Source organism: Neltuma alba, unplaced genomic scaffold (assembly GCF_004799145.2).
Source record: "Neltuma alba isolate B1F8T4 unplaced genomic scaffold, ASM479914v2 tig00001422_pilon, whole genome shotgun sequence".
In the NCBI taxonomy this organism is placed as follows: domain Eukaryota; kingdom Viridiplantae; phylum Streptophyta; class Magnoliopsida; order Fabales; family Fabaceae; genus Neltuma; species Neltuma alba.
The window spans coordinates 9,270-23,762 of record NW_021632461.1 but is presented as its reverse complement, the minus strand read 5'-3'; the positions used below and the strand labels follow the sequence as shown (position 1 = coordinate 23,762).

The 14,493-nt window shown below is 33.7% G+C and overlaps 1 protein-coding gene across 1 annotated transcript; it reads right to left on the bottom strand.

The window, feature by feature from the left end:
• Positions 1 to 9,180: 9,180 nt before the first annotated feature.
• On the bottom strand, positions 9,181 to 10,103 carry LOC114757054 (L10-interacting MYB domain-containing protein-like). Its single transcript, XM_028946053.1, has 3 exons — positions 9,825 to 10,103; positions 9,477 to 9,704; positions 9,181 to 9,372 (listed from the first exon to the last, which is right to left on the bottom strand). The coding sequence occupies exons 1-3, from the start codon at positions 10,101 to 10,103 to the stop codon at positions 9,181 to 9,183; spliced, it is 699 nt and encodes a 232-aa protein (XP_028801886.1).
• Between the last annotated feature and the right edge of the window lie 4,390 nt (positions 10,104 to 14,493).

Here is a 14,493-nt window from a genome sequence, read left to right as displayed (position 1 = left end):
TATGCACACCTTATATTCAAATATTTTTGAAACTTGAGTATATTCCTTGAAGAATATGTTACATGACTTCTCATATTCCTTCCTAACTCGAAGAAAGATAGCTCGCGTATAGATTTCTCTTGCTTTTTTCAACAAAAGGACATCCAAATTTAGTGGTGGCATCATTTGACTCGTTTCATAATTCTCCTCTAACTCCTTATATCTCATGTCCTCTATCAACCTCTCAAAATTTTTAAAGAAACCTAACACATTTAATGTAGGTTTCATATATCCTCTTAATCGACCATTGAAACTTTCACTCAACTGAGTTGTTGTAGCTCCTGTAGAAAAGGCATGTCACCCATATACTGATGCCCATTTTTCTCTTTTTTCAAACAAATCTTGCAACCATTTATTTTGGCGAAGATCGTACTTGTCAAGCATTGATTCCCATGCATTAAGAAAATCACTCTCATACTCATAATCACATATACATCTTTTAAAATCCGAAGCAAAAGAATCTGATTTCTTGTAAGCATGATTAATATGCTTGCAAGCATTTTGCGAGATATGCCAAGCACACAAACGATGATATGATTCAGGAAAAACTTTAGCAATTGCTTTTGCCATTGCTGGATCTTGATCTGTAAATATTGTGCTTGGTTTCTTTCCACTCATAGCTTTCATAAAAGTTCTAAATAGCCACTCAAAGGATTCACTAGTTTCATCATATAATAATGCGGCACCAAATATTACAGTTTGCCGATGATGATTAAATCCAACAAAAGATGCAAATGGTCTCAAGTTACGATTTGTACGATAAGTAGTATCAAAAGAAACCATATCTCCAAAATAAAAATAATCAACAACCATTTGCCCAAAAAATATTTGTAATCTGATTTTCAACATCAAGTTGAATTTCATAAAAAAATGATGGATTTTCTGATTGCTTTGATTCAAAATAATGAATCAAAGTATAAGCTTCCCCTTCTTCCATTTCTGCCATTCTCTTACTAGTCAAATGATTCCTAATATCTTTGAGAGTACACCCAACATTCTCTCGTCCTCCAACTTGTCGGCTCAAGAATTCAAAAATCAATTTTTGTCGTATACCAGAGTGGTCTGCCTGCTCAATTTGAGTTGCTTGAGCACTAGAGATCTTTCTTTGAGATGGCAATTTATGTTTACTCCTAGGAGTAGCCAAGGGATGATTATGTTCCTTCTCAAAAGATGTAACTACATATTGTCCATTTGCTTGTCGATTAATAACCATTTGAGCTAAACAACCAGTTCTCAAATCTGTACGAGCCTTTTTTCCTTCATAATCATTCACTCTTTTAAACCCTTCTTTGAAACACACATATTTTCGAGACAAAATTATCTTAGGATCTGTCCTACATTTATTTATCCATTCTTTCCTAACACTAAATCCAACAAAACCAGCATATGCATTATAAAATCTATACGCATGTTCTTCACTTTCAAATTCCATACCCACATATGGTGTTAAATCTGCTTGATTTACTTCATGTTCTGTAAAATATTCATATAATTAATATAGAAGTATATATTAAAAATAAGAAACAACAAGAAAAAAAATGGGATAAACAAAACAAAAGGCAAGGGGTTGTACTCACTAGCCATGGGCGTGATTTGAATGTCTACAGGAGAGGAAAAGAAAAAAGTATGTACGCAGCTGGCTGGATAAAAAAATTAAAAAGCAAAAAAATTAATAAAATAATTGGCATAGGGAAGCTACATTGATTTCGACATACTGGATATCAAAAAGAAGTTTGACGTGGTTCAAAGTCTTTCTCAATAAAATAATCAAAGAAGCCCCAAGAAATCAAAACAATAGAATCGCAGTATCTTCAAGCAGCATGCTGTCTCACCCTTTGCCGTAAGTGCTCCTCTTCGCCGCCCGTCGCGTCCCTTGTTTGATGGATCAACAATGCTCTAGGGTTTTTTGACGTTTTTTTTTAAAATAATTTTTCTAGACTAACGGGGATTAAACGGATCGTGGGGTTTAAATGGTGATGAGGCCAAATAATACATGTGGCAGGATATGATTGGATAAATGGACAAACTTGACCTAATGAACTTGACATAAGTATTCTCCTATTATTAATTCATTTAAGGCCTAGCATTTCTCTATGATATTTCAAATATCAAATAATAATGGTTTAGAAGATATTGCTATTTTCATTCGCACCCACTGGCTAGGACATTCAGCTTTATACATTCTACATAACAGAACATCATCCCAGATTAGGTGAGAATCTGCTTGTGCATCGAACCTAAATGAACCTCATTTTTTATATTTTAGATCGATTAATTTTAATGATGGCTAGGTTGAGGAGAAGAAGTGCAAATTTCTGGCTGTTTTTGATTCAGGGTTTTTGAGCCGAAGCGGGAGGAACCTTGTTTGGTTGAAAAAATAGGAGGGGAAGGGATAAATTTGGGAAAATGACAAATAAATAAGGTTGAACGTACGATATCCCAATTTGGGAAGCAAAGGATTTTAGATGATAGAAAGAAAGTTATTTTCAAATTGAAATTTTAAAATTCAGTAAAATGACAAAAATACCTGTTGTCTTTAATTTTTTTTAAAAAAACCCAACCACTCACTGATGGCTAGCCATTGGTGTGGTGGCTGCAGGTGAAAATTTTTTTTGTCAGATTTTTTTTGGCCAATGTGAAAATATTTCAAGAAAGTAGTGGGGTGGGATTTGAGCCTACTACCTCTTAGTTATTTAGGCTAATAAAAAATAAATGACCATTGGGCCATCAATGATTTGTTAATTTTATAAGGCAAAGAAAAATAAGTTAGCTCTTTTACTGTAATTTTAGCTTGTGACACCAATTTATCTAGGGATGACAAGTCTTAACTGAGAAATAACAAGTCTAAATTTGATATTAACAAAACAATTTTTCCTGATACATAATAGGAAATAATATGTACATTAATTAAAATGACAATAATTTATTTGGAAATAACATCTCTTGATTGAAAAATGACAAGTCTAAACTTGAAATTAATAATATGTTTTTTTGTGATACATAACAGGAAATAACATGTACATTAATAAAAAATGATAATAATTTATTTGAGAATGATAAGTCTTATTTATGAAATGACAAGTTTAAATTTGACATTAACAAAACAATTTTTCTTGATACATAACAAGAAATAGCTTACATTAATTAAAAATGACAATAATTTATTTGGAAATAACATGTCTTGATTAGAAAATGATAAGTCTAAAATTGATATTAACAATATATTTTTTCTTGATACATAATAGGAAATAACATATGCATTAATTATAAATGATAACAATTTATTTGAGAATGATATGTCTTAATTGGGAAATGAAAAGTCTAAATTTGATATTAACAAAGTAATTTTTCCTGATATATAACAAGAAATAACATGTACATTAATTAAAAATGACAATAATTTATTTGGAAATGACGTCTTGATTGGAAAATAATAAGTCTAAACTTGTGATTAACAATGTATTTTTTTCTTGATACATGACAAGAAATAACATGTACATTAATTAAAAATTATAACAATTTATTTGGGAATGACATGTCTTAATTGAGAAATAACAAGTCTTGATTGCTTGATTATAATTTTTTTTTTGAATTTTTGCTATTTGTTTGTTTTTCCCTAAATGATTTGTATGTGTCAAATTTATTTAGTTATCTACAGAAGACTATATCTGACTTTATTTTGATGCGTCCTTTCCCTTATAGTCATTTAAGTGTAAATATTGAAATCCTATTTATGTGTGTGACAAGCATAGCTAGTCTAGTTACAGTCAAGACTTGTCATTTCACAATAAAAAATTGTCATTTCCAAATAAATTGTTATTGTTTTTAATTAATGCACCCGTTATTTCCTGTTATGTATCAGAAAAAACACATTGTTAATCTCAAGTTTAGATTTGTCATTTTTCAATCAAGACATATCATTTTCAAATAAATTATTGTCATTTTAATTAATGGACATGTTATTTCTTGTTATGTATTGGGAAAAGTTATTTTGTTAATATCAAATTTAGACTTGTTATTTCTCAATTAAGACTTGACATCTCCTAAAAATTATTGTCATGGGCTGGAGTCACAATAAAAGAGTCAACTTATATTTTTGTTTATATTGTACCCGTTTGGATCAGCTATTGGAAAAGCTACTTATTGAAAAAGTAGCTTATGGATAAGTGAAGTTGGATAAAAGCTAAATTAAATAAGCTGAATTGTATTTATATTGGAGTTCAGAAAAACCCGTTTGCAAAAGTGAGACTGATAAAAAGTTGTTTGGATTATGGTTGAGTAAAAGTAAGTTTGGTTAAAATGACCAAAATGGACATGGGTTTTAATAAATAATGAAAAATAAAAAATGATTTAACATAATACAACGGAATTAAAATAATTTAATATGAAGAAGTGAATTAAATTTTAAAATTTTAGAGAAATCAAAAAAAATATTTTAAATATAAAGTGGAAGAAGAAAAAAATGAATTGAGATAATATAATGAAGAAGTAAAATTTAATGAGTGAATTAAATTAAGAACTTTAGAGAAATCATAAGAAATATTTAAGAAATGAAGTGCAACATGATAAAAAAATAAATTGACATAATACAATAAATTTAAATTAATTTAATGCGAAGAAGTGAAATTGATTGAGTGAATTAAATTTGAAAGCATCAGAGAAATGAAAAAAAAAATTTGTTAACATAAAGCTAAACATAATTTAAATGGATAAAAATGTTTTGAACTCCAATTGACAAAGTAAAACAAAATAATATTACATAATTAATTAATTGATAAGCTATGGATAATTTGGCCTTTGACTGTATCACGAACATGATTCGTATGCGATAAAGACTGTGATGTAACATTTGAAGGCGATGGTTGACTAGCTTCAGCCTGATCATGTTCGGCCACCATATTACCATTTTCAGCTTGTTCAAAAAGAAGTTGGATCTTGAATGTCTCCTTATAAGGTTATGAATGACTATTATTGTACAAACCATGTACACTTGTGTTTAAAAGTCGTAACTATGCATGTTTCGTAAGGTGTGAAATCTATTCTTCCAAACACTGAAGGTTCTTTCTATTGTGCACCTTAAACTAGAATGATAATAATTGAAAGCTTCATTACTATTTCGGAATCCTACTTATCGTCGGAAGTCCGGAAGGTGGTAGTGCTCAGATCTGTATGGAACTAGATATCCATTTGGTGTTGGATATCTTGTATCAACCAAGTAATATTTCCCTAATGATTCATGAAGCAATTTGAGAGACTGTGAAATGAGTAAAAATATGAAATAATTAAAAAAAACATGCGTGATTGGAACTTATAAACATATACTTGGAGATGGATGAGGGAAATTAAGAGATGAATTTGTAATAGCACTGTCAAATATACGAGCATCATGTGCAGATCTTTCCCATCCTGTCAAGACAAAAGTGAAACACATATCCCAATCACATACAACCATGACATTTTGTGATGGATTTCTGTCACATCCAGCATTATGATAATTAGAGATAATAAATATTCTCAAATTATTGAGGATTAAAAATAATAAGAAAAAGTCAAAGAATTTTGGTGGAAAATAATTACAGTAATTTTCCAAGCTAATTATAGGAAATTGACTAATTAAAGAAAATTGGTCAAATGTAAATAAGGAAAAATATTTTCGAGCCTTGGAAAATTAAGAAAAAATGAGGATGATATCTTTTGAGAGTTATATGAAATTATAAAGTTATTTTTATGACCAAATTACCCTTAGAGAAATTATGAGAGAATCAAAGGGTGATTTAGGCTAATTAAGGAATTTTATTTGGAAAATTCCAAATAAATATTTTAAGAGGAATAAAATTCCTATGAGATCCCAAGGAATTATAAGGAATTATGGAATTAAATGGAAACCCTCAAGTGTCCAAGATTTTTCCAAATAAATGTGAAAAGTGGAAAAATCCCTAAAGAGAAGGAAATTAATTTTCCTTTTTATTTAAATATTAGGAAATCAATTTTGAGACAAAGGGGGCAATTTGGGAAGATAATAATGAGGAGAATAAATTAAAGATCTGACAAAAAATAATTACAGAGACTAAGTTACTGTAATTATAGAAAAGAAGTTAAACTCAGAGCCTAAAGTATACCGATAAAGCAAGATTGGTGTCTTGCAAATCCAAGGGATCCTAATGAGCCAAGTGTCAAGCTCTTGAAGGAGAATATTTGAATTAGCCAAGTGTCATTCCATAAATGGAGAGGATTTTGACTTTAGTAATTAATTTCATTTGGAATTATGTTAATTAGGAAAGAGGAATCAAGACTTAGTAGGGTAATGACACTTGGACTATCATTAAAGAAGGTGGTTGGGATATTTTAAAGCATTAATCAAGCTCTTCTCTCCCCATTTTCAGATGTTCAAGTCGTGCAAGGGAGAAAATAGGAGAAAAAGAGAGAGTTTGAGAGAAAACAAGAAGAAAGGGAGCACCTTTGGTCATTCAAGCAAGTTGCAAGGTTAGATCTTGGTACTAGAGGTGTTCTTACTTTGTTTTCTTTCATTTTTATGGTTTAACATCTGTCTCTTTCCTCTCTTAATGTGGACTGAACTGATTAATAAAAAGGGGAAAGAAGTTTTGATCATAACACTTGCTAAGACACAACAACACAAGCTAGATCCTAGTGTTGGCAAGTGAGTTTAAGTGATTTAAAAGCATTTTTTATGGTTGTTGTTGAGAGAGTTATTTTCATCCAAGTGAAGAACTGAACCCTAGGATGAGCTTTTCATTGTTTTAAGGCTTCCATGATACTTAAAATGAGGAATGGTGTAGGGTAGACTAGAAGAAACAAATGTTGGAAGCTTAAAAGCAAAGCTGAAAATTTTGGGTCAAAACCTCTAGTGGTTTGGTCAAGGTGTGGCTAGAAGAAGCAAATTTATTTTCATAAATATAAGCCCATTTTTGGAATCTACATGAAAATCCATGTACGAACAAGTTAAGGAGTGATTTTTAGGGTTAAAGAGAAACAAATCTAAAAATAGTGAACAAAGGAGGGAACTTTATGGTTCAAGAATCATTTTGATATATGTTCTTGCTTTTTCATGGTTGGATAATGATTCTTGCTGCCATTTTTGTTGGATCACATGGTTAGGGTTTGATATTTGCCAAGGGAAAGAGGAGAAGGAAGAAAGGCTAAGACTTTTGGAACAAGGTAGTAAGTTAAACCTAGCTACTACCACTAACTAGCATTGTTGATTATTGTATGGTTAATTACTATTATTGTGGTTGAGCTTTCTTGATTGTTATATGGCTGCTCTTTATAGTATCTTGCTTTGGCCTTTGCATGTTTGAGTTTGCCAAATGATAAGCATGGTAGTTCACCAATAGTAGCTAATATGATCATACATAATAATGATGCTTGCTTGGTGTTATAGTTGGTTAATTTGCTACTGGGATTTTCAAAAATCTCATCCTCCAAAAATAATTTAACATTTTAGGACCTGAATCCTCCAAGAGGAAGCTGCAGATTGAAGTTTGATTTGTGGAGTTTAGCCACAAAATTTCGTGATAATATTTTGGTCATGTACATATTAAACTAACAGTGCTGGAAGCACACTGACCCTGACCAGTTCACGTGACTTTTTGATTATGTTCCTAAATGCGTTAAATCATGAAATTTGGTATGATGAAAGATGAAATCCTGAGTTTCAAATTGATAGGTAATACATTAAAAATGGCTCAGTATACGATTTATAATGATTTTTCAAAGTTAATGGTCAGAATCTGGACATTAGGGTTTTTGGCAAATGGACAGTGTTGTTTTCTCAAAAACCTGACGCTTTCTCATAAAGAATTGGACAATGAGATTATTTTTCCTTAAAATAGGACTTAAAGAGCTTTAAGTAGAATTTTGAACTACCTCAATTGGATTTTTGTAGAATAAGTTATGAATTTTTGAAGTTGGGCCAGAAAAACTGGATTTTTACCCGATGAACAGTAAAAATCCGAAAATTAGCGTTTTTATGGTAAAAAGTAAGCCCAAGACCATCCAATGTGGTCAAAAATGATTTCCAAAGGAACCTAAGTCAATATTATAGTAAGGTGTGACAATTTCCCTTTCTGCCAATAAATTTGTCTCGTTTTGCAGCGGGAACAACACACTGTATATGAGTGTCATCAATTGCTCCAATTATGTCCTTAAAAAATGGATAATAATGTGGATCGGTCTCAATTTTTCGATGAGTTTCATGAAATGTAGGATATCTGGGTCGAATAAGTTCACTCGATAGGCTAAGGCAAGCTTGCAGTACATTATGAAAGTGCCTACTTACAGTTTTCCCTGAACGTTGAAAACCATTCCTGGATCATTCTATTGCATTGTCCATGTGCAACCGTGTTTAAAAACATTACGACTATTTCTTCAATTCCTATGTACTTAGACTTTCGTAAACCATGTTCCTCTAATTTAGCACATAAGAGGTGGAAAACATGTTTATCTACTCTAAACATTTCGGGACATCGATCATCATGCCCCTCCATAATGCCTTGTATCCATAAGTTTCCTGTCAACTCACTAGTTCTGCAGGGTTGTTTATATATATACATTTCAGAATAATGACCAACCAATGCACCTACTGCTTCATATTGTGTTAATTCGTCATTAATCATGGATAACTGTGTTGAATGGTTATCTTCATTCCACCATGAATCGTTATCCCAATTTCACAGAGTATCTTCATTCTATGGTGAATCATCATTCTAAGTAACCATTTCTGGAATTAACCCTGTAACTGTGATGATAACAAAGTATAAACATTATAGTTACCAAACTAAACAAAGTGTAAATAATTTTCAAACTGCAAACAAAAAAGAAAACACATAGATGACAAGTAGAAATTAGCGTTAATATATTACTTAGTCATTAATAACGTTCCTTCAACAGGTCACATCAGTTTAGGTTTAAAAAACAATCAGTTCAAGCTAACAAGTGCAATAATAACAATGAAACAACTAAGTCATAGACTAATTCCTATTCTGCAGGTCCCTTCCGTGTGTCTGGGTCTTCTGCTGCTAGTATCAACCAACACAACAACTTGCGTCTATTATGTATAAACCCCAAATAGGCTTGCCTAGCCCACCTCAACCCCGTAAGCATCTCGGCACATGCATAATATAGTTAAGGGTCATCATTAAGCTCCTCAAGGGTAGCCAAGTGTGCCAAAACCTTGTCAACTAGTTGGGGATTTTCAACCAATGTTGTTGCTTGCTTGTCAAAAGCAGTTGCTATAACACTAAGGCTATCAGAAATTTTAGTAGAGGTAGCAACTTCTTTCTTCTTCTTCGCATCAGACGTCTCACCCCTCTTCCTCTTTCCATAGCTTCTTGAGCCACTTGGTCCAGTACTCGAGGGGTTGTTTAAATTGCAACCAGTAAAGTCATTTGTGACCCCTGTGCTGGTTGTTGGGTCAATACCGAAATTTTCATCCTCACTGTCCTCAACCCTTCTTGTTGGTCGAGCCCAACTCTATAAACGTCCTCCTCCTCTTCTGTGTCAGGCTGTGGAGCGAATGCTGGCTTAGGCTGTGAGGCTGATGGTGTGCACATATACTCTCCTGAAGCCACAACATCTTTGAATATCTTCATTAGATTTGATGCAAACATCAACCCCTGATGTCTAAATTTCTTGAAATTGGGAGCCACCTACATTAACGTAATTATGCAAGTGTAAGCGATGACTAAACTGATATTTAAAATTAAAACTCAGCCAACACAAATAGTTACCATTAATTTTTGTCGCCACTACTCATCAAAGGCCAACACCCTATTTGTCGCTGCATCATAACCAATGCCAGTCTCCCCAGACATAAGTTTTTCCCACAACTTCCAATCCTTTCTCAAAATGTCAAATCTATTCTTAAATTGCTTCCTGTCATACATTTTCTCGCTCCTTTTCTGAAAACTCTTTGTAATTTTGTTCCAACCAGGCCTTATAAATGACGTTCCTTGGTGTTCCTTGTGCACTATTTGCTCGGCACAAACATCGATTAGAATTTTCGTCGTGTATGGATCCGAACTTGCTTTGCCTTTTTCGTTATCCATTTCTAGGTGGAAAATAATATAAATAAGACTAACAGAAGCAAACAAAGCACAAAAAATGTTCAAGTTCAAGCTACATTATGTAAGAAATAAGTTCTACCCAAACAAAAATATATGTTATTTGCATATTTTTCTCACCTAAAATTAAGAAGAAATCCCAAGACAAAAAAGTGTTTGGATTAGGATGACACTAGACTACTTATTCATTGCTTTGAAAACCTTCTCTTTCCTTCTTCTCTTCTTCCCTCATTTTTTTTTAGCCACTAAGTTATTATTTTAATGGTTTAGGTTTAAGTTTTTTTTTAAAAAAATTATTATTAAAATATTAAATTATAAAATTAAATAAATAATAAATTACCAAATTGAACATCACATATTGATCATATGTATTGCTAGACACATTAACCATTTGTATTAAGCATGATACAATTTTAAAAATTAGACATAAACTGCGCTAAAAAACACACACACACACACATGAATGATACAAATTTTGTTCCACTATTGTATTTGGATTAGAATCTATCATTCTTAGATCATTTCTCATTATGACACAAGAATCCCTCATCTTAAAAGTAGAATAAAATCTTTATCCCAACATCCACTTACCCATAATTTAGTATTTGACTTATTTATTAGACATCAGGTCTAAATTTTTGAAAAACAAAATCAGGATATTCACTTGTAAAATATCCACCAAGTATTTATAACCAAATTAGAACCAAACCTAGCTAAATTAGAACTTTTTTATTTTTCTAACATATTAGCATAAAAATTTGTTTAGTAGCCACTTAATAAAAGTATTATTTTTAACCAATAAACCTCCCACATTTTTCCTTATATATATATATATATATATTTGTTCATGTTCAGAGATTTTCGTCATGTGGAGGCTCCAATAGTCCCATTTGCAAAGACAAATACAAGTAGAACAGGAGAAAAAGGAAATGCAATACATTAACCTGAAGCTCCAACATTCATATAGCGCATAACTTAGCAATTCTTTCTGTTAAATATCTATAAACATCATAAAAGGAGTACATAGGAGCCTGAAGACGATTCAACCTCAAATAATCAATCAAATAATCAATCACAACAAACAAAGCATATATTCCCATCAACCAAGAATGACCATGTGACTCCGTCCAAGTACAATTGACTAAAATCATTCAACATTATTATTACAGATACACATTAAATGAACCTACACTCGAACATTTCCAAACTGTGAACGTTTATACACAAATGGATACTGAAATAGAGCACTGAATGACAGTAGGGATGACACATGAATGGAGTGGCCTTGACTGACTCTAGGGACAACTGCCATTTCACTGAAACAGAACCACTGAACTAGAAAGGCAAAAAAAAAAAGGACAACACCGTGGTGTTGCAGAGGAAGTATTTCCGAGATGAAGGAAAATGATTTTCCGTCAATTGGGTTACTACATTTCCCTCTTCCACCAGCGAAGGGAGTGGCCTTCATTGATAGCAGGGATGACAGCCATTTCACGGAACACAGCACTGAACCAAAAGGGAAAAAAAAAAAGGACAACACAATGGTTTGATCATCACAGACAGCAGGAAAGATGGCAGTTTCAGGAATCAACAGGGGATCAAAACCAAATGTTCTATCAGCTCACACACAAATCAACACACACACACAACTCCACATGCTTGGATCAATCATGTATCACTGCCATATTTACCGAAAACCAACACAGAAATAGGAACCGGCCAACCTGTCACAGATCGGACCACCCGAAGCTTGCCAGAGGTAGATTGGACACTCTATTCCACTGGGAGGCTAAGATGTCGATGCACACCTCACATGCACCGGCAGACGGTGGTGACCTGGGTTGGAGATGGCAACAACAGCTCAGAGAAGGTCGAGTCGCGATGAAGGAACAGGCTCTCAATCACTTAAAGCCACACCGAAGACGATGGCCCTACGGCGGAGAAGTGATGGAGCTCACAGGGACCAGGTGTCGATGGTTCTGGCGACGACGTGACTGAGGATGTTGGGCTCCAGCTTGTGGTCGTGGACAGCTCTGAGGCAAAAGAAAAAAAAAAGAAGAGGTGAAGAAATAACGGATTCCCAGCTGAAAGTAAGAATAAAATAAACCCTCTGACATCTCAACGGAAAAAAAAGAAGCTCTTAAAGTAAGGAGATAAGCCACAAAATGGAGCTTCAGCCAAAACGCCCATTTCCCAGCTTAAAATGTATAAGCTCCTTTTTTGTTCAAGCACAGCCAAACACAACATCATTTTCCAATCGGGCTTATAAGTAAAATAAGCTGCTTTTAAGCCCAAATAAGCCCTGCCAAACAGACCCATTATAAGGTTAACAAATCATTGGTGGCCCAATGGTTCTCTTTCTTTTTGTTGGCTTAAACGACCAAGGGGTAGTGGAATCGAATTCCACCTCCACAACTTTCTTGAAATATTCTCACATGGCCAAAAAAATATGTGACAAAAAAAAAATTCCATAGGCAGCTACCACACCGGTGGCAGGCCTGGTGGTCAGCGCCTACCAGGCCTACCACTGGCAAGGGGTTGAGCCTTTTTTTAAAAAAAAAAAAAGATAAAGGGGTATTTTTGTCATTTCACTGAATTTTAAAATTCTAATTTGAAAATGACTTTCCTCTTTGTCATTTAAAATCCTTAGCTTCCAAAATTAGGATATCATATATTCAGCCTTCTTTGTTTGTCATTTTCCCGATAAATTTTCAAATTTTAGAAAAAGCTAAATTAAGATATAGAAGATATAAACTTTAAAAATGTTACACAATGTTCAAGGTGCCCAGTAGCCCCGATGTATCCGATCAAATTGTGTCAGCCTCGACCCCCTAAAAAAAGAGACAAAACAAGAAGGTAATTTGCAGTTCACAGTAGTTTATGCAAGCCCTACAGAGATGAAAAGAAGAGAAATGTGGTGTGAACTAAAAGAGATAGCATAGACTATGCAAGCACCTTAGCTAGTAACTAGGGATTTTAATGATACAAGGTCAATAGAAGCACGAAGGGGGGAGGAGAAATTAACCAACATAAGTGTCACAGGTTTAGCGAAAACTTGGAGGAGTGAAAGCTAATTCAGTTAGGGTCAGAAGGCCCTAAATCTTGGAAAGGACCGATGATTAAACATGCTAGAAGGCTTTACAAACGTCTTGATAGGGCAATGTGCAATGATTTATGGTGAGTTAAATTTTGTGATGCTAGATTTCAGGTAGGGCCTCAGTTTCAATTTGACCACTATCCTTTGCTGATATGCCTCTATGCTGAACATGGTGATAAAAGCGCCAGACTGTTCCGATTTGAAGCAATTTGGCTGCAACATTCAAAATTCAAGAGTAATTGAAAAAATTCTAGTGACACAAGACTAGACTTACATTAGCTGGGGGAGAAGCTTCAAGTTTGGAATAAAAACATATTTGGGCACATTGGAAAACAGAAAAAAGAAATCCTGAAAAGACTTAATTGTATCCAAAAGTACCTATAGAGTCAGCCAAGCAAGTATTTAGAGGATCTAGAATATCAGCTTAGAGATGACTTGGTGAACATTGTGGCCAAGGAAGAAATTTTATGGCACCAAGAATCTCGCACGAAGTGGCTCAATGATGGTGATAGAAATAAGACCTTCTATCACACCAAAACTACCATTCGAAGGAGGCAAAGTAAAGTGTATACATTGAAAGATGAGAATGGAGAATGGATTGAAGGGAAAGAACAATTAGCAGAGCTGGTTGACTCCTTCTTTCAGAAGCTTTTTACTAAGAAGAAAACAATAGAGATTGGATAGAAAATAATCATGCTTGGCATGGACTAAGTGACATTGAGAAAGTTGAATTGGAAGGTGCCATAGCCAATGAAGATGTTAGAGAGGCTATGTTTTCAATTGGAAGCCTTAAAGCATTCGGAGAGGATGGATTCCTAGCGTTCTTCTTCCAAATGGACTAGGATGTGGTGGGAGGAAGTACTGTGAAGCTGTGAAGGAAGCTTGGATGTCTCTGCAATTCATCGAAGAGTTAAACCAAACTCTCGCCACACTAATCTCGAAGGGAGATACCCCTGATAAAGTAAACCAGTTTAAACCCATCTCATTGAGTAATGTTGTTTACAAATGCATAACAAAGATCATGGTGAGAAAATTGAAGAGTTTACTGCCAAAGCTGGTATCCCTTATCAAGTCAATTTTGTTGCAGGAAGGAATATACATGATAATATTATCATCATCAATGAGATGATTCATACCATGAGAAGGAAAAGAGGCAAAAAGGGATACATGGCAATTAAAGTGGATTTGGAAAAAACCTATGATCGAATGAGTTGGCAATTCATGCAAAGAATACTTGGTGAGATACAGTGCCTAGAAGGAATGGAGGAAAGAATAATG

Excerpts from the sequence above, each read along its gene's own strand:
- LOC114757054 (XM_028946053.1), bottom strand. The coding sequence starts at position 10,103 with ATGGATAACGAAAAAGGCAAAGCAAGTTCGGATCCATACACGACGAAA. Across the intron at positions 9,705-9,824 it reads ATGATGCAGCGACAAATAGG|GTGGCTCCCAATTTCAAGAA; the intron begins GTGTTGGCCTTT and ends ACGTTAATGTAG. Across the intron at positions 9,373-9,476 it reads CAGTGAGGATGAAAATTTCG|AGGAAGAGGGGTGAGACGTC; the intron begins GTATTGACCCAA and ends AGCTATGGAAAG.